The sequence below is a fragment of the Phlebotomus argentipes genome, unplaced genomic scaffold (assembly GCF_947086385.1).
Source record: "Phlebotomus argentipes unplaced genomic scaffold, Phlebotomus argentipes genome assembly contig_15, whole genome shotgun sequence".
NCBI classification, from domain to species: Eukaryota; Metazoa; Arthropoda; class Insecta; order Diptera; family Psychodidae; genus Phlebotomus; species Phlebotomus argentipes.
Window position 1 is genome coordinate 8,821,497 of NW_026776181.1, and position 18,368 is coordinate 8,839,864.

At 40.8% G+C, this 18,368-nt stretch overlaps 4 protein-coding genes across 8 annotated transcripts; 3 read left to right on the plus strand and 1 right to left on the minus strand.

Annotated features, from left to right (window-relative positions):
* Window positions 1–539: 539 nt before the first annotated feature.
* Window positions 540–2,296, minus strand: LOC132262833 (protein SCO1 homolog, mitochondrial). Its single transcript, XM_059762270.1, has 3 exons — window positions 1,984–2,296; window positions 1,723–1,920; window positions 540–1,664 (listed from the first exon to the last, which is right to left on the minus strand). The coding sequence occupies exons 1-3, from the start codon at window positions 2,198–2,200 to the stop codon at window positions 1,303–1,305; spliced, it is 777 nt and encodes a 258-aa protein (XP_059618253.1). The 5' UTR covers window positions 2,201–2,296; the 3' UTR covers window positions 540–1,302.
* A 608-nt stretch (window positions 2,297–2,904) lies between these two features.
* On the plus strand, window positions 2,905–7,011 carry LOC132263458 (serine protease inhibitor 28Dc). Of its 2 annotated transcripts, none has more exons than XM_059763229.1 (4): window positions 2,905–3,007; window positions 4,646–4,734; window positions 5,181–6,709; window positions 6,768–7,011. In XM_059763229.1, exons 2-4 carry the CDS (start codon window positions 4,649–4,651, stop codon window positions 6,932–6,934), a joined length of 1,782 nt encoding a protein of 593 aa, XP_059619212.1. In that variant the 5' UTR covers window positions 2,905–3,007; window positions 4,646–4,648; the 3' UTR covers window positions 6,935–7,011. The 2 variants fall into 2 exon arrangements, with proteins under 2 accessions (XP_059619212.1, XP_059619213.1); XM_059763230.1 differs by having other exon boundaries at window positions 2,932–3,190.
* A 146-nt stretch (window positions 7,012–7,157) lies between these two features.
* On the plus strand, window positions 7,158–7,990 carry LOC132262137 (uncharacterized). The gene is made up of 2 exons (XM_059761285.1): window positions 7,158–7,288; window positions 7,341–7,990. Exons 1-2 carry the CDS (start codon window positions 7,241–7,243, stop codon window positions 7,836–7,838), a joined length of 546 nt encoding a protein of 181 aa, XP_059617268.1. The 5' UTR covers window positions 7,158–7,240; the 3' UTR covers window positions 7,839–7,990.
* A 104-nt stretch (window positions 7,991–8,094) lies between these two features.
* Window positions 8,095–18,365, plus strand: LOC132262135 (excitatory amino acid transporter). Of its 4 annotated transcripts, none has more exons than XM_059761282.1 (7): window positions 8,095–8,434; window positions 8,731–9,129; window positions 11,272–11,445; window positions 13,966–14,299; window positions 15,809–16,678; window positions 16,931–17,042; window positions 17,236–18,365. In XM_059761282.1, exons 3-7 carry the CDS (start codon window positions 11,289–11,291, stop codon window positions 17,365–17,367), a joined length of 1,605 nt encoding a protein of 534 aa, XP_059617265.1. In that variant the 5' UTR covers window positions 8,095–8,434; window positions 8,731–9,129; window positions 11,272–11,288; the 3' UTR covers window positions 17,368–18,365. The 4 variants fall into 4 exon arrangements, 3 of the variants coding, with proteins under 3 accessions (XP_059617265.1, XP_059617264.1, XP_059617263.1); XM_059761281.1 differs by having other exon boundaries at window positions 8,095–8,231; XR_009468446.1 differs by lacking the exons at window positions 8,095–8,434; window positions 8,731–9,129 and having other exon boundaries at window positions 10,826–11,445; window positions 16,931–17,113; window positions 17,236–17,346.
* The last annotated feature ends 3 nt before the right edge of the window (window positions 18,366–18,368 follow it).

Here is an 18,368-nt window from a genome sequence, read left to right on the forward strand (position 1 = left end):
ATAACCTATAAATAACATGCATGTCGTGGAGCAACAGATTTAATAATATCGGCAAAAAAAAACCGGGATTGTGAAGGTGAAGTTTTTTAATAAAACTTTTTTTATAGAATCCGCTTACTTTTACCATGTTTTACAACGAAAAAACAATTCCATGTTTTTTATAGGAAGGATCTTTGCAGAGTAGCCTGATAATTGGTTTCGCTGAAGCTTTTATGAATTATTTATACGGGTAATTGATTTCCTGCTCCTAAATGCGATACAATTGATAAAGGGCTTAAGCACCGCAGAAATACATACTTTAGTGAGCCCTAAATCGTCGATTTGAAACTTATGCAGATGTAGAGAATCCTCAATGAGTCACAAGAATAACGCGAAAGTATTTGTCAGAATATGATTATTGGACCAAAGTTTCTTGTGAAGCTGTTGCAAAAGGAAACTGCTGCCTGTATCATAAATTGCAGGTTGATTCCGCATCACTTATTTCAAAAGAACTTTAATGCAAATTATATATAAAAATATATTTATTGAACATCCAGCGAAATTATTCATCAGGATACTCTGAGAATATCAACCAAGGGCTTCTGAAAGTTATTTGCACCTTGTCAAATACTTTATCGTCTCATTTTATTCTCGTTTTCTTGTAACAGGCAAAATCCAATAAATTTTATATATAAAACTATAATTAGTGCTCATTCGTTGTATTTCACATACATTTTTTAAGTGTACAAAGTAATTAAATCTGTCTCAAATTCAAGCAAAATTTATGCTTTTAACAAGTAAAAAGGCATGTTTTTTTTACCACTTGATTGCACATTTTCGAAAAAAAATATATGACTGAGTTTGCATTTCACCATAAAAAAAGTCATATTCATAACAGGATCAGTTTCACAAATGCACTGATAATACATGCATCATTTCATGGTATTTAATTAAAAATTGTACCGAATTTATATGACATTCCATTTTTACTTTATACATTCCTGATGGATATTCGCCACAGTTCCCCAAACAAATTTCGCGTCTCTTTAATTTTCTATGCTTCTGCGGAACAAAATTGAGCGGTTTTTCTCGTCCACAGAAGCCAAATCAATTTTTAACGTATTAGTAAGGTTTATATGATGTGAACAAGTAAAAAAGAGTGGAAAATAACCAAAATAACTCAGTAGAGGACAAAAAATGGGATGGCAACAGTGTAAAAAACGCGTGAGAATGTAAATAAAGTGAAAATGCATTTTTGTATGTTACATCACGACTTTTCTTGCTCACTTACTCGACTTTGTAGAACTCAAAGGTGGCTGGATATCACCCAAACCAGGACTTCTCGTTCATCTGATTGAATTTGGCCATGTTCACCGCGATGGACGTGGATATCTGCTCTGCCTGCATCGTCTGGCCATAATAGTCCACAAATTGTCCGTTGGGATCCACTAAATAGATGATGATTGTGTGGTCGACAATGTAGTCATCGTCGACGTCTTTGGGACCAGCGCTGTAATACACCCGGAAAGCCTTGCACACCTGGTGAATTTGCTCCAAACTCCCTGTCAGGCCGAGCAATTTGGGCGAGAACTCCTTCACATACTTCCCCACGATCTCTTTGGAGTCCCTCTCAGGATCCACCGTGATGAACAGGGGCTGAATATTGGGCACATCCTTGAGGGCGTCTGAAATCGACAATCTGATAAGAATTGCGCAAGAAAATTCAAGCATTTCTCAACTCACCGATGTTATCAACGACTTTTGCCATTTTCTCCAGCTCCTCTGGACATACATCCGGACAGTGGGTGAATCCGAAGTAGATCAGGAGCCACTGGCCCTGGAAATCCTCAGATTTCCTCGTTTTTCCCTCGCAATCCACCAATTCCCATCGTCCGCCAATAGCCGCCTTGCCGAGCTGCCTCTTCCGCTCCTTCAGCATAGCTGCAAGGTCAAGAAAACCTATGTTCAGCACCTGGACCAGTACATTGAGCAGAAAATCCTCACCCATCTCTTTTTCCTGCTTCACGTAATACATAAATCCCATCACACCGGCTCCGGCAATTGTGATGATGCCGAGGCTGCGCCACGTTATCGGCCCCACCGCCTTCTTGGGCGCCCTCTCAGTGGCCATGGAACGTCTCACCAATCCATCAGGGAGTCTCCTGGGCGGCAAAAGGGAGGAAATCCTCTGGCAAAACAGGAACCTTCCTAGTCGCGACATTGTGAGGTTAAACACTACAAATCGATGAGTCGGCCAGGAAACATGTCACTTGTTGGGTGTTTACGAGAAACACTCTAAATGCAAAACTTCCCGCGCTCTGCAGTATAACAGATTCAAAGGAATTTCCGTTTGCTTAGTGTGATTACACAGCATCGTCACGTTTTTCTGGAGAAAAAAAAACAATCGAAAAGTGATACACAAAGCTAATTGACAAAAGAAGAAACCACACAATGCGTTGTCGCTTTTTGGCCTTACATGTGAATTTCGCGGCTCATCAAACTGATTGTGCAAGTGATCCATGAGGAAGAGTGTGAGTCACTGGAAAAGTCTCATTATTATTCACCGAATGTGTATCATTGTTTCCTCGGTTGTAGTTTCAATACATCTCTAATCACTCAATTTTTCTTGAAGACAAGCTCTCTTGTCAGCATGGATATTCTCACATACAAAGCGATATTGGTTTTTGCAGAGCGCTAAAGATCGTGAATAGTTTGTTTGTGGATAACGCGGACAATATGGTAATTTATGCGTAGAAAATTCCTGCGATACTCTATTTTTACTCCATCCACAGAGTAGGAAAATAATTACATTTCTAATTATTCAGACCTCGCGAAAAAAATACGCCAGAGTCGTGCGGAGTTTTAAGCATCGGCGCTCATGAGTTCACCGCGAGACTCTGGGGAGTCTGTGGAGTATTTAGTGGTCTCCAACTTGCCTGTAGTGATCAGTCATGCGAGAGACGAGCTCGTGGTCGAAGCAGTCCTCAGCAGGTGCACTTTTTCCCGTGATCTTCCGTCTCAGTTATTCGTGAGTATATTTTTGCCCAGTGAAGATCTTTGCTGCCAAAGTTGCGATTTTGAACCGTGAAGTTGCAAAACACTGATAATTTTTTCTCACGACCGATCGGAGTTTAAAACGCGGTGTTTCTCAGCGCGCTATTACAGCTTTGGAGAGATACTGCGACAGAGGATATCAGTGCTCTTGTGCTAAGTAATGTGCTTTATTGGTTGTGATTCTTCGAGAATTCGCAGTTTCTGTTGTTTATCCTGTTTGATTTTCTTGCATTTCACACATTTTTACATTACTTAGCATTCATATAGTGCTATAAAATGATTTTACATCAAAGTTACAATCAAAATGAAACATAAATTATGCGTAGCTGCTTTAGTGCTTTTGTGTAACAACAGGCATAACTATAAAATTTTATTTACACTTCGAGTTCTCCATCAAACAATCATTGTCGCCATAAGATCGAGCAAAGCAGAAGACTTACCACGTGTTTTCCTTCATTATTAAAATGCCGCGGCTGTTGCGACACATTTCTGCACATTTTTTCCCACTTTTCTGCTAAACTTTATGATCACTTCGCGGATTGAATGCAGACATTTCATCTGACGATTTTATTCCCCTTGGAAATCTCAATGTTAGATTCAATTGCGTTTAGTGGAGATTCTCGAAACTCAGTGAGAATGTTTCCGTGAGAAAACACGGATTTACATACACTTTTTCTTTCTACGAAATTGTATAACTCGCGCTTTCCAAATTTTATACTCTGGGCACAGTGATTTGCTGTATTTGAGCTTTGTGAATTCACCTTGAATTTAATGTTGATTTTTCAACCAAAAATTTCTCTCTCGCTGAACGGCGAACATGAAATGGCACAAGCTCTTCAAGTTCTTGTGTGATGATCTTCTGACCCAATTTTCAACGAAATTTATCGTTGTCGTGTTTCGGTGACAATTTTTTCGAGGTCTCACGACAGTTTAGTGCCCTTGTGACCCCGGACGATGAACAAACGCGACAAGAGAGAGAAATTGCGAGGGAAATGCAAATGACGGTGGGCTTCGAGGCAGAATGCGGGAGTTGATGTAATTTTAATGAGATCTCTTTCAAGTGCTAACAAGCGACATTGCCTCTCTGTTTTCCAATCCGTTGACAAAGAAAACAACAACTCGGGATCACGGGAAATCCGCAAAGCGACGGCTTTTTTTCCCCGTCGCAAATTGATAGTAATTCTTTAGCACGGCTGAGAAGCCCCGACAAATAGATGGATACTAATTCCGCACTTCACTATTCTTAACTATTCACATCACATGGAAATTTCGCTCTTCAGTCACAATACAAGACACTGAGGTCAATTTCGAGTAATCGCACGCCTCATGTTCTCCTTGAACTTGCTTCAGGGGATCTTTTTCGTTGATTGATTTATTTAAAAGGAACGGCGCGAAAATTTGATGGAATTCCCACACTTTTCACTCGGCAAAAAGTCACAAAAATGATTTTGATTGCATAAATACACTATTACGGCGAAGAGTGTAAAAGCGTGGAAACGCATGATGATTGATGAGCATAGTGTTATATAGAAAAGTGAACAATTATTGAAATTCCACCAATTCGGCAATTCTAATCACTTTCATCTTATGCGGATATTAATTTTACTTTCAGAACATGGCGAAACAATTGCTGATTTGCTGTCTTATTAGCCTGGCGACAATTGTTAGTGGGGCAGGACTCTCTCTTGATGAACTAATAGCGTGAGTAATTTGATTATTGATTATTGAATCGATGTGCCACTTTTTTTAGTATTTTGGAAAATTTTCCTAGTTTAAACCAACTCTAACAAAGAAACAATAAATATTTGGTATAGAAAAATCATTTGAATGGTGCTTGAGTTTAATTGTGGCATTAAATTGTGCCAGGCGAAAAAACTGGGCTCTGGCAAAAATTATTCATTTACTGATGTTCTTATCGGATGAATGCGAAATTGGTCATTTGGTGAATACACCGATGAAGTCTAAAAATAACAACACCTGTTAAATTTCCCGTGATCTATAGAGAAAAAAGAACACACTATTATGGCGCTATGTAATCTAAATGCACGAATAATGATTATTTTCACAAATTGGAATTCAGGGTCATGCGTTTATGTATTCAGGAGATTCAGGATGAAATGAAAACTTTTAATGCTTTTAATTTTCAGAGAGCAAACCCAGTTCAGGCCTGCTGTCAGTCTTCCTGATAGTTTGAAGTTAGAGGCTTCAGCCTTGCTGCGACAGGACGTGATTAACACGTCTCCTCATCACCATGGACACACGGCGAAGAACATCCTCAATTTGGCTCAAAAGATCGGGGAGGCACTCATGGCTTCGCGATCGGAAAAGGTGTTTGTTTATTCACCAGTGGCAATCGCGGCTGCTCTTCAGCTGGTTCTCCTGGGCGCCAATGGTGAAACCTACAATGAATTACTGAAGCTTCTCTCGACTGACAACTCTCAGACCCTCCATGAGGACTTCGCAGCGACAATCAGCGATCTCTTGGCCACAAATTTCGATGACGTGAACGACAGCAATGTGAAGACGAACCAAATAGCAGCCGGAGCTGGATCAGTTGATCATCGTATATCTGTCGTCAATGGTCTCTTCGTGCAGAATGGTTACTCCATCCGACCCAACTATCGAACGGTCGTGGAGTCGATCTACAGCAGTGAAATCACAGAGTTGGATTTCGAGAGATATCCGGAAAACGCAGTGTCGTTCATAAACAACTGGGTGGAGAAATCAACCAACGGGAAAGTGAAGAATATCGTTCAGAGTCTATCTCGAGATACGAGAGTAATCGTGGCGTCAACACTTTACTTCAATGCTCGCTGGAAGCAGACTTTCCACGAGGCAGGCACGCGTCCTCGAGAATTCTATCCTGATGGTCATGGAGGACGATCTATAATGGTGGACATGATGTCCTTCGGGGGAAAGCTACCATATTACGACGCCAAGGAGTATGATTGCAAGATTATTGGCTTCCCGTACAAGAACAATCTCAGCACATTCTACATCATCATCCCGAATGATTCCACTCCGCAGAAGCTAAGGGATCTGCAGAGGGATCTGTCGCCCGATATGATAGACTACATGATTTCCAGAATGACCATGAACACGTCCATACTCTTCCTCCCGAAGATGCACCTCACGTCCGACTTCAGACTAAGAGATATTCTCTATCAGCTCGGAATTACCACGCTCTTTGACCCCGCCAGAGCCGATCTTTCCTTGATCACCGACAGAGATGCATTCGGAAACGTTGGTCGGACTCTTCCTCTGACCCAATCTGGAGGCTTTGCAGCCCCAAGTGTGCCTCTTCGGTACGAAAACCGAGAGGATGTGCTGATCTTCTCCCGTCTGCGTGGAGATGATGATGATGATGAGCAAGCAGAAATTAAAGATGCAAGTAATGACACCCAGAAAACTAAAAATGCGCGAAAGAAAAGAGCCACGTACAAAGTAGCTAGCAAGTATGAAAGAGAATCCGAACCGCTGAGACTAAAGGATTTCGTGCTGAGAAAGAGGATTACAAAGCCTTATGCTGAGAAGAAGCTTTCTCGGCCACGTAGGCAAATCTCGGCGCTGGAAAGTCTCCAGGAAATCAATCAATTGAGAGGAAGAGTTATCTCAAATCCTGGTCTCTACGCCAGTGAGGTTGTTCACAAAGTCGACCTAACAATAAACGAGAAAGGTAAATTGCATTTTCTATTATCTTGTAATATCTTGGCTAATCCTGGTGTAATTTTCAGGAACTGAAGGTGGCGCTGCCGTTTTGGTCCTGCTCCACAAGACCGGTACGGATGTCGTGTTGAGAGTTGACGTGCCATTTATGTTCCTCATCCGCAATGAGGCCACAAAGCTGCCGCTCTTCTACGGAACGATTTTTGAACCGCCACAGCCCGAGAAACCTTATTAATCCCTTGTGATTTTATATTTATCGCGTGGAAATCACACTCTTATTTTATGTACAAATTGAATAAAATTTCGTATGACAAATATCTGAAATATATATTTTTAATCTTGTCCGAGTAGAAAAGACAGCATAAAAATCGTTGCATATGAATTACCCGCCGAATCTTTAGAATGAGTTTCTCTGCTGAGTCGAGTGATTACAGCGCCAACGGCTTTAGTCTGGCAATACTAACGGCGGTGAGTCGGGTTAAAAGGGTTGCCGTGATTTGTTTACTTGGTTTTCACTGCTTATTTACTTTTTATACCGAAAATGCATGAGATTTCCCTCAATATCGACAACATCGAGGTTTTGAGAGAGGTAAGACATACGATTTTGTCAGAGTTGAAGAGATAAATGAGTTCTTTCGTAGTTCCTCAACTTTGTCATCGATGAGGAAACTTTCGAGAAGACTGAGAGAAACTCCCTGACAGCCTGGAGAAAATATGGTTTTTCTCAGAAGGAAGAGATTGATTTGGCCAGGAAGAGCCTCACAAGCATCTTCACACAGTATGCTTTGGCGAAGATTGATCAGCGAACTCTGAAATCCTACTTTTCCTACCTCAGTTCGGAACTCCAGGAGAGTATCGTGGCAGTGCTCGAGAGCAGGAAGGAGGAACTCCTGAGACGACTAGTCTTCGCCAGGATATCCGCTGAACAAAAGGCTATGGAGTCGTTTGACTGGGACGTGAAGTGGATTCTTGGCAGCAGCAGTTCATCAACTGTCCAGAAACTCATCACTTCTTTGACGATCAATTGCAGGAAAGGAAAAGATCCGACTGAGAATCTCCACATAGAAATGGACAAGACGTTGCTAGATAAGATGATTGCGGCTCTAGAGAACTGTGAAAGTAATTTGTCTAGTGCATAATGTGCACAATAAAAACTCCTGGTAAGCATGTTTTGACTATTATCGTAATCATAAATTAGACCGTGAATTTATTGGGGCGCCGATGAATTTCTCTTGAGTCACTCTGCTGGGAATCCGTGCCAAGATTTCATCAGTGGCAATCAAAATAAAAACATCACAGTCCTGGAATCCCCTGGCATTCCGCGGATTCCATTGGCGATTCAAGATTGCCAAGAAGACGATAAGCAACGATCAGACGCCGAACTGACGGCGTCGTGGACAGAATCGAGGGATATTTTTAAACGCACTGCACAGCGAAGGTGTCTCCCAGTAGGCAAGAACACTCGCTAGAGAATCGTCTCGCATCCGGAAGCGCAAAGTTTGATCCTCGGGAGAAGGAAGTGCGAATATCTGGTAAAAAGACAATATCACCACGTAAAGCAAAGTCGCATCGAAAGTGATCTTAATATCACCCACTCAATCAAGCATTTGACCAATTTGTTAGCGATGGTGTGGATTAAATGAGACAACATTGACGGAGATTTATTATTGCTGCTCCCATTTCATTGTGCAACTCGTGTCGCTTCAACTACGCACAAACCGGGCAGTTTTCTTATGTAGGATCGCACGAATAGATCTTCACAAGCTCGTGGTTCAAAAGGAAAGATTTTCCGTGAGGAGTTGATGTAAAACGCATTTTGCAATTTATTGGGGTTTAAAACCTTATAAAAATAGCTTTCCGCGTCTCAATGATGAGTCTTCAATTTTGCTTAACCCAATATTTTTTATACAATTAGTTTGGTGTTTAAATTTGCCTAATTATTTCATGCGATCGCACCCAAAAATTGCGAAAACTGTCCACCCTTATTGCTTCACATCCTTCACATCTCTAACAAAGGGCTTTATTACACAGAGATTTGAAATCAAATTATCAAATTAAACTAAACGCAAGTGCTTATGAATTGGTGTGACTCTGATATGGTGATGTTCAAGCGCTGTCAGTGGTCCTTGTGATATCGTGAGTGCTTGAAGTGCAAAGTTTAGGGAAAATTATTAGTGATTCAAAGCGCTTTGGCGTGAAGAGAAGATTTGCCGCCAAATAGTGAATTCTAATTGATCGGCGAAAAGCCAAAAGTAAGTGCCACGCACAGCAGAGACAGTGCCCAAGTCTGCACTCCAACCAGTTGCATAACGCGGACGAAATAAGGTGAAACGACAATCCAGAGCCCACAGGGATGGTCCTTGGGCGAGGTTATAGAACACATAGCACGTCATCAAGTAGATTGTGAGCTTCTCCACCAGGAATTTCGAGGTGAGACTTATTCTCGTGCGCAATTATCTTGTTTGCCACGTGTGGTATAATTTCGCATTCGCGTGGACTCGGGATTAGGACAGGGCCAAGATCATGTCGAGAGTCAGCGAACGAGACAGAGGAGATTTATTTAACCGGCAGATTCATTGAATACTTCGCCAACTCACTAATGCTGTGCGGCAGAATTTATCCGGATGTTTCGCATAAATACAAGAAAGTCCGCCCTCAAAGAGCTTTGTTGAACCGCTCTGAATATCTTTGCGACAGTCATGAAATTTCTTCTTTGAAGATATAAGTTAAAAAACTTCTATTATAAAAAATAATATACAGACAGTGAAGGTGTTGATTGCGATATTTCAGCACGCTTGTTGTTAATTTGACTTGAAATTTGGTGAATAAGAACATTATACTAATTGATCTTGACTAAAAAATATGACATTATATGTCTTGTTATATGTAAAACATACACAATTAAGCTCTAAAAGAAACATGAGAAATTAGATATAACTAGTGGCAGAGCCAGCAAATTTTATTATAATAGAAATTTTTTTTTATCAATGATTTTGTTGAAACCAGAAGAAAAGAGATCAGGAAGCAATTTCACTCTATCAAATGATTTACCCAGTAGAATAATTTAATTAATTAAATTAAGGTTCATTTTGGCTGGGTTGAATCCTAAATATAAAATTTGATTGCATATGTATATTTTTCTTGCTTGGTATAATTTAAAATGTTCCAGCTGGAAGACTGAAATTAAATTTAATTACACAAAGTGTGGAATGTTAGTAAGAAAAAGTTTAATATCACAATTAAAATGAATTTTTGAATAGGTGTATGTAGAATAAGGGCTAAAGAGTGACGAAATTTTCCACGAGTTATCTTGTAATTTTCTGGTATACAATTGCTTTATTTAAAAAAGAGATCAGCAAAATAGGTTCAACTTACCTACACTATCCGAATAATTTATATTATAATGTAGCGAAGAATAATGTTCAAATGCCACGCCCATTTGTATGCCCCACCCATTCTTGATGAAAGACTTTCGCAATCTCTCTATCTGCGTATGGAACAAATTTGGTGTTTACCCCAATTTTCTCCAACGCTTTCAATGCGCTTTCCCCAAAATTAACACTCAAGCCTCCTTCAAATGGTGAAATAGTATTTAAATATGCGACCACTCCACATGTTGTCACGGTTATCAGAATTACTCCCAATATTGCCCTTGTGCTGAATACATCATCCCTGGGGAATGTTTGTGCAATAAAAATTGCACGCAGTTTGTGAGATTTTCCATCCTATGTATTCAACCTGGAAAATCGATGCGCTTTCGCCACCAATGCAATGCCTTCGCTATTGAGGGATTCAGGGGAAAGCCTCAACAACCACCGAGGTGATTAATACTTTCATGGTCATGGGAAAAGTGCTGATGGAGTTCCGTTGCCTCTTCCATTCAGCTTTTCGCTTGAAATTGCTGGCAAAATCGCAGGAAAAATGATGAGCTCGAGAAGGGTGAATTTGCATTTCGAGTCGCGATGTGCGGATGCGAATGGCCTGCGAATGGAGAATCATCTGAGAACTTGACAGTCACTGTGCCTGCTTCGGGCATTCCTTCGGTATGTGGCTGCTCAGTGGAGAAAATCGATACGCTTTCGGGAGCGGTTTGATTTGCAGGCCGCGGAAACATCGGTTCAGTTTATTTTCATCTGCCACTGCGTACAGACATGCTCATGTGCACAAGTCCTGTCCAAAATAAGTGACTTGAAAATTGCTGCTGCCTGCATTTTGTGGCACTCCAGTGAAGTCTAGCCAGGATTATATTGCCAGGATCGGGCCCTTGTTCTGTTCGGTCGCACGTGACGCAGTTTTCCAATACAGTATTGCTCGGTTTTCGGGAGTGCTCTTCGCATACGCAATATACGGAAGAGGGATAGTGTCTCTATCATCTCTCCCTGCGTAGTTTGTCTGACAGAGAAAAAAGGGAGGAGAGTGTCTTGTGATCCTTTGAAGAGGAATCTTACGGTGGCCCAGGGCTCAGTAAACGAACACAAAACGGAGCCAAGACTTTCCACCACAGCCGCTTACCGTGCAAATTTCCCAATCTGTCCACACAGATAGTAATGGACCAGTCTGGCCGCTTTTCAGATTACTTCTTTGCCAAGATGGGACCTACATTGCAAAACGGAGACGATGACTACACGGGAGAGACCAAGGAGCGATGTCACACCCCAACTGATCCCGCGGGCATCCGCAAGTGGATCAGCGACAACATGATGCTCCTCGTCACCCTGTCCGGGGTCATCCTGGGCGTTGTTGTGGGTAAGTCACAGTCCTTCAATCAATGCTTTGCCTCCGGTGACTATTAATTTGCATGCAAACCCCCCTTTTCATATCGGCAAACGAACTCCTTTTTTACACTCACATCCAATTCTTACTTCTCTATTTCTAATTTGCACACCTCATGAATTTTCCATGCATCTCCCCTCCGGAGGGGGTGGCGACGGGCGCTGGGGAGGGGCAAAATGGCCAGAGTGGTGGAAAATTTCCATCGATTGGATTTCCCTGCCGCGTGCAATTTGCAGGGCCAGAGCCAAACACCCGTTGTGCAAATAACAAGAGAGCTTCCCATCAACTCTAAATCAATTTGTAATAAAAATTCATGCGACTGGGTTGGATTATTGGGCAAATACAAGGGTTAAGTAGAGGGTGCAAAGTGGATGGGCTGAAATCGATAGTTGGATGGAATGCGCCGAGGAAGCAAGTTTGAGTGATTGATAGGGCCTGAGAGCGCCACGGCACGTGAATCATAATACCATTATCTCACAATCCGCGTAATCCCACCTCTTGACATTCGGAAGGGACGTGCCTAATCGTAGGAAAATTTCCGAGAGGTGCACATGATATGATTTGCATAATTCGTTAGTTGGAAACAGATCAATTTGCACAAGAATATCCAAATTGTGGAGATGATTTCGCGCAAAACTGTTAAAACAAACAATGGCCCTATGACTATAAGGTGCTAATGCAAGACATTCTGGAAGTTGCGACGGTATGATGAAATTAAGTAGGTACTCTGAATGCGAACACGTCAGTGGTCAAAATTAGATTCACTGAATCTCAACCTCGTGTTAAATCAATGAATTTTTCCGCTGATGATAACATATCGCGCCTTGTAAACTTTAATCTCTCTATCTTGATTAGATGTGAAACATTTGAAATTTATGTTCAGAAAAGAAAAGCAGAAAAAATCATTATGATAGAGAACAACATAGGAAATCATATTGATTAATTATTACTCTGGGTATTAATTATTTATGGATTGTTTACGTTTCGTTGACGATTAATTTTTAAAGATTTTCTTGATTGTACTGTTCAACAGTCGTTTTCTTAGACCATTTAAGCCAAATATACCGCATATGTACATATGTGTGTATTTATCTCTGATTTTCTGTAGATTGCGGCAAATCGAGTTTTATATTCTTTCTGTGTTTCTCGGAACTTTTTTAGCTTGTTCAGAATTCGTAGAAAAATTTTATATTTCACTTCAGCTCTGCAAAATAATCCAAAGACATTTGAAGTGAACTTAAAGAAAAGAAAAAGTTAAAAAGAATAAAAACGACATGTTACACAATAAATAAGAGAAGTAATACTGACTGTCATCTAAACTCATTTTTATGTGGTAGAAAAATCTCTCATTTTTATTTCGCCCATATATTTTATAGCCTTTCAGTGGCTATGAATTAAGTGATGACAAGAGATTTTCCTCACATGAGTTGGTTTTTTTTTTTAAATTAAATCTAAGAGTAAAGGCAACTTTTTGTGGATTTTGAAAAAAAAACCACTTTTTTTCTCCGCCCACTTCAAAATCACGCCCATTTATTGCATTGTCTCTAACACAAAATCCTATATACGCTCTTCTGTATTGTTCATCTCGTTCATCTTATGGTAAATACGGCTTTCATGTGTATGATTTATGTGTAATTCAGTCAGAACATCGTCTCTGGTGTTTAGGCTGATAAATTTCATCGAGGCTTTATGTATGATAATAAAAAAGCAACGCTGTGTTGTCCTAGAGTATTGACATTAGAAATTATTGACATCAGCAGCTCAATTTTTGACGACTCACAATTCTAGCTCTCACAATAGTGGTAAAATCAATGTGGCTTTTTTAATTATTCACGGGTTGTCTTGCTCTCAAATTCCGAACCATATTTTATCGTGACGACAACATGAGTGACTCCACCGGCAGATATTCAATATGAAATTGGCCACGCAATGAAATAATTTTATTGAGCGATACACCATGGCATCATCTAGCAAGAACTTTTGTTGCCAAGCACTGACATTGATGCGGTGCTGCACGAGAATTTCGCTGTCGCGGGATGATTTCTAGACACGTGATATGGCAATTTATGTGTCGATTGATGAGCCCCCTCTTGAACTTGCTCTCACGATGACTGGTGGTGACTTGACAAGGAGGAAATGAAAATTTCTACCACATGAAAAGCGCGCTGTTCTGGCGGAAAATGTGGGGGGAAACTGCATTGCGTGGACAGTGAAGAGGAAATTGTATGCGAAGCACCTATAAATTGGATTTAGAGATGAGCCAATTAGAGGATGTGAGGCAATGCATAACTGACTTCGTCCTTGTTGGCTGAAGAAATGTGCGAGTTCAAGAGCAAGAAGCGGCGTCAGATCGTAATCGAATTGAAATCGAATGAATTTGCTTTATTGTTGATGGCACAGCAATGTTGCAAGGGTCAATTAGAATGTGTCTGTCGCCAATGATGATTAATTGCTAATCAATTGGGAGATAAATAATCTGTCTTTCTCTGGTAGGTTTCAGTTTGAGGCCACTCAACCTCAGCAAGGACTACATCATGTTGATTTCCTACCCGGGAGAGCTATTTATGCGCGTCCTCAAGCTCATGATTCTTCCGCTGATCATCTCCAGTCTCATCGCCGGCTCGGCCAGTCTCAATGCACGAATGAATGGGAAAATCGCCCTTAGAACGCTCATCTACTTTGCCTCCACGTCCTTCTTCAACGCCTGTCTTGGCATCTTTCTCGTCCTTCTCATCCACCCCGGAGATCCTGGTCTTCACCACGAATCTGTCGGAGCATCTGAAAACAAGAACATCAACCTCCTCGACAGTCTTCTCGATCTTGGACGGTGAGTCTTACGACTTAAGCCACAAATGTATATCAGGCATAACTCTGGTCTTTCTCTTGTGTTGCTGCATGTTTATCTGAGTTTCAACATCGTCAGCCGGACAGACGATTTTCGAAATCATTGGGGTCATAGTTATAAATTGTTTTCTTGGTTTTCTTCTTTAGTGATGCTAAATTAAAACACATTGTGTAAGACAATTTAGAGGAAATTTAAGTGCCAATAATAGAAAATATTTAGGGTAGAATTGATATTTAAGTCAATTGTATATATAAAAAAGTCGTATCTTTCAACTCTGTTTTGTCAAAAATTTCCCCAATAGATAAAAATATACTTATAAGTACAGCGTGAAGACGGTGAAGACTCACAACGATGACGTGAATTGATTAGAATGACTCAAAAGAGTTGTCTTTTTTAGACTTTGTTCACTATGAAATTAACATCACAAACGTCATAAATGCTATTTGAAATGAAGAGGAAAGAATAGCGCTTATACAAAAATAACAGCAAATTTCATGACTGACAGCAGACATTTGATGAGAGGCTTCTGAAAAGTCGTGTTTAGTGTCGCTATTTTTGCACATGCACGGAAAAGAATTACCTACTTTTCGCTATTCAAGAACTTATAATAAATTTGTGCATAAATAAATATCAAAATTTTATTCCCAACATCACGATATATTTGATTTTATTTTATAATGAGCACAGAAAATAAGAAATATTCCAGGTGTCAAACATTAAAAATCGTAATTACGCTTGAAATTTCCTTAATTAGTAATAAACAAGCCGACAAAGTTCTAGAATGGAACATTCTCTCTGTCTTATATTTAAATAGGTCATTCATAAGAAATCTTGTGACTATTTCTATTTCCGCCTCGTTTTCAAACCCAACGAACACACACACACACACACGCTTAGAGGAAAGTGTATTCAATTCGAAATGCTTCTCGAGTGAATACAATTTTCTGCAGAAAATTTTCTTCGTCTCTCAGAATTCTTGTCTCTATCTTGCATTTTGCAATTCTCCATTTAAATTGAGTTTTAAAGTTCGCATTTCTCTTCGCTCTCTATTCCAACTACCAAATATGACTATAATTCAACGAGTCGCATGCAGAAGCAAAATGTTCAGAGAGCGTGCCAAAAGTTAGATAATTTTGGCACACGAGGTGATTTTTGCTGGTATTTCAGCAAATCAAACATCACACTTAATGAGGTACTCAATTTGGCTGCTTTCGCCAATAAAAGGCTAAAGAGGTGAAAGTTTTCGCAAATAATTTAGAACATTACATATAAAAAAAACCACATAAATTCAAGAGATTCTACTATCAATTAAAATGCTGAAAACAATTAAATACTATTTTTGTAGTCATTGGCGATATGTACTTTGCCATATTTAAGGGGCATGTCATTTGTAACATTGGATGCCTATAGAAAATTTTGTATTAGTATTGGGTGGAACTTTGCGAAGTTTTGGAGTGCAAATTTGAACTGTGCGCTTTCTTCCATCCACAGAAATGTCTTCCCGGACAACCTGTTTCAAGCTGCTTTCCAGCAGGCTCACACGGCCTACGTACCGCAAAGCAATTCTCTGGGCCTCAACGACTCTCTGCTCAACGCCACGGACGCCGCTGACGAGGCGGAGCCTGAGATGGTGCGCGTGATCAAGTACCGTCCTGGCACCAACACGCTGGGCATCGTCTTCTTCTGCCTGCTGTTCGGCACGCTGCTGGGCACTCTGGGCGAGCGCGGGCAGGTGGTCATTGACTTCTTCTCGGCCGTTTTCGAGGTGATAATGCGCATGGTGACGGGCGTGATGTGGTGCACCCCGTTGGGCATCAGCAGCGTGATCGCCGGCAAGATCCTTGACGTGTCCAACTTGGCCCTGGTGATGTCTCAGTTGGCCATGTTCATCGTCACGGTGGCAATTGGCGTCTTCCTGTACCAGCTCGTCATCATGCAGCTGGTGTACTTTGTTTTCCTGCGCAAGAACCCCTTCAAGTTCTACTACGGCCTCATCAATCCAATGCTCACGGCCTTCGCCACGGCGTCCACCGCTGCCGCTCTGCCCATCACATTCCGCTGCATGAACGAGAAGTTGCGCATCGACCCGCGTGTCACGCGCTTCGTGTTGCCCATCGGCTGCAACATCAACATGGACGGGACGGCGCTCTTCATCTCCATCGCCTCCATCTTCATCGCCCAGATGAGCGGCATGAATCTGGGCTTCGGCGAGATAGTCACTGTCTGTCTCTCCTCGACGGCCGCCTCAATGTCGTCGGCCAGCGTTCCCAGCGCCGCCCTCGTGCTCCTCCTCGTCGTGCTCTCGGCCATCGATGCTCCCGTTCAGGACGTGACGCTTCTCTTCGCTATCGATTGGTTCGTGTAAGTAGAGAAAATCCTATAGGATTATTGAAATTTCAACTTCACCTGCACTTGTTTTGCCTCCACTCATGAATATTAAACAATGCATGAACAATTTAGCAGCCAGAACTTGTGTACGAGTTTTCTCCACCAAACTCCGTCAATTAAAACTGTAATCTCAACTGATTAATGTTATGCCTCTTGTGTAAAATATAAACTCATCCTTGACATTTATATTCTGCACGACATTTCAACATACTCTTCATCTTCCAGAGACCGGATCAGGACGACCAACAACATGCTTGGCGACTGCTATGCTGCTGCTGTAGTGGAACACTTGTCCCGAAAGGAACTCATGGCGTTGGACGCAGCAACGCTTTATCAAGTTAGCGCAGAACTCTAACAACTATACCGCATTTCACCTGCACAATCCCTTTTTTATGCACACATTAAAAGGTTTTGCTTTTTGGCTTTTGTGTTTATTTTGCATAGTCCTTTCCTCTTCTCTTGTGCACTTTTGTGTTACTCTGTGTTGGTTTGTATGCAAAAGCACTCACGTTTGCTCCTCTTTTCTGCAGGAACAAGCACCAAATGGCCATATTATGAATGACACCGACCCAGACTTGGATCGACGAAGCTCAGTACCTGATTCCGTGATCGTTGACATTCCGGCAGCTGTGGCCAATGGTCAGGCCATGCGTCGCAACTGAACGGAAGGATCTCCGGCTGCTTGGGAAGACGACGCAACGCAGATTGAAATGCAAAATCTCAATGGATTGTCCCACAAGTGGAGTCACAATGGAGAGACAGACCTTTGTGATAGAGTCGAAGAGTCACACTCTTTCAAGCAAATTCTTCTCTCATTTTCCACCGTCCCCACCAGAGTCACACTCTCAACCGTTTATTCTTCTCATTTTGACAGTGAAAAGCCCAGGCCTGTGTCCATTTCTCTTCAACCGAAAATATTGAAAAGCTATATCACGGGGAAAAATGCAAAAAAGTATTCACCTTCTGAGGATTAACCATAAAGTCACGAAGCATCTCTTCAGATTGAAAAATGACATAAAACAATACTAGGAATATATTTAGAGCCTATTGAGAGATAAAAGGAAATACATCACAGTAGATTGTAGAACTTTATAATGTGATACCAACAATTTAAATGTTACCCCGAGGGTTTTTTTGTTAGAGAAGTGAAACACCTTCCAGAGAATATCAAAAAAGTAAATATATATAAAAGGCTAAATCCTCTCACGTAGGATCACGTGATTAAACAGGGAAAAAACTTTGAGGCAACCAGATGTATTGGGCATCTTTATGAAGAGACATATTATAAACGGTTTTTAGACAACATTTTATTCCTTTAAGAACACACCCTTAGATCGACCTTCATTGCCAAGTAATCTGTAAACTGTAGGTCATCAAGCAAGACAACTTCTATCTTTCTCCTAACATACACAGTCCACCATAGAAATTTATGAATAATGTATTATACATATAATATATTTGCTGTAATAATTCATTGTTAGACTGATTAGATTTTAGATGAAGATGCGAGATTAATAAAAAGTATAAAAATACCAAGCAAATTGCAGTTGTAAAATAATCATTTGTGAGACTACAATGGAAAATATATTTGTAATCGCTGTAATTCATGTTTGATCTGATTTTCACTATTTCATTTGAAAGAATTAAATTATCTCACTGATAG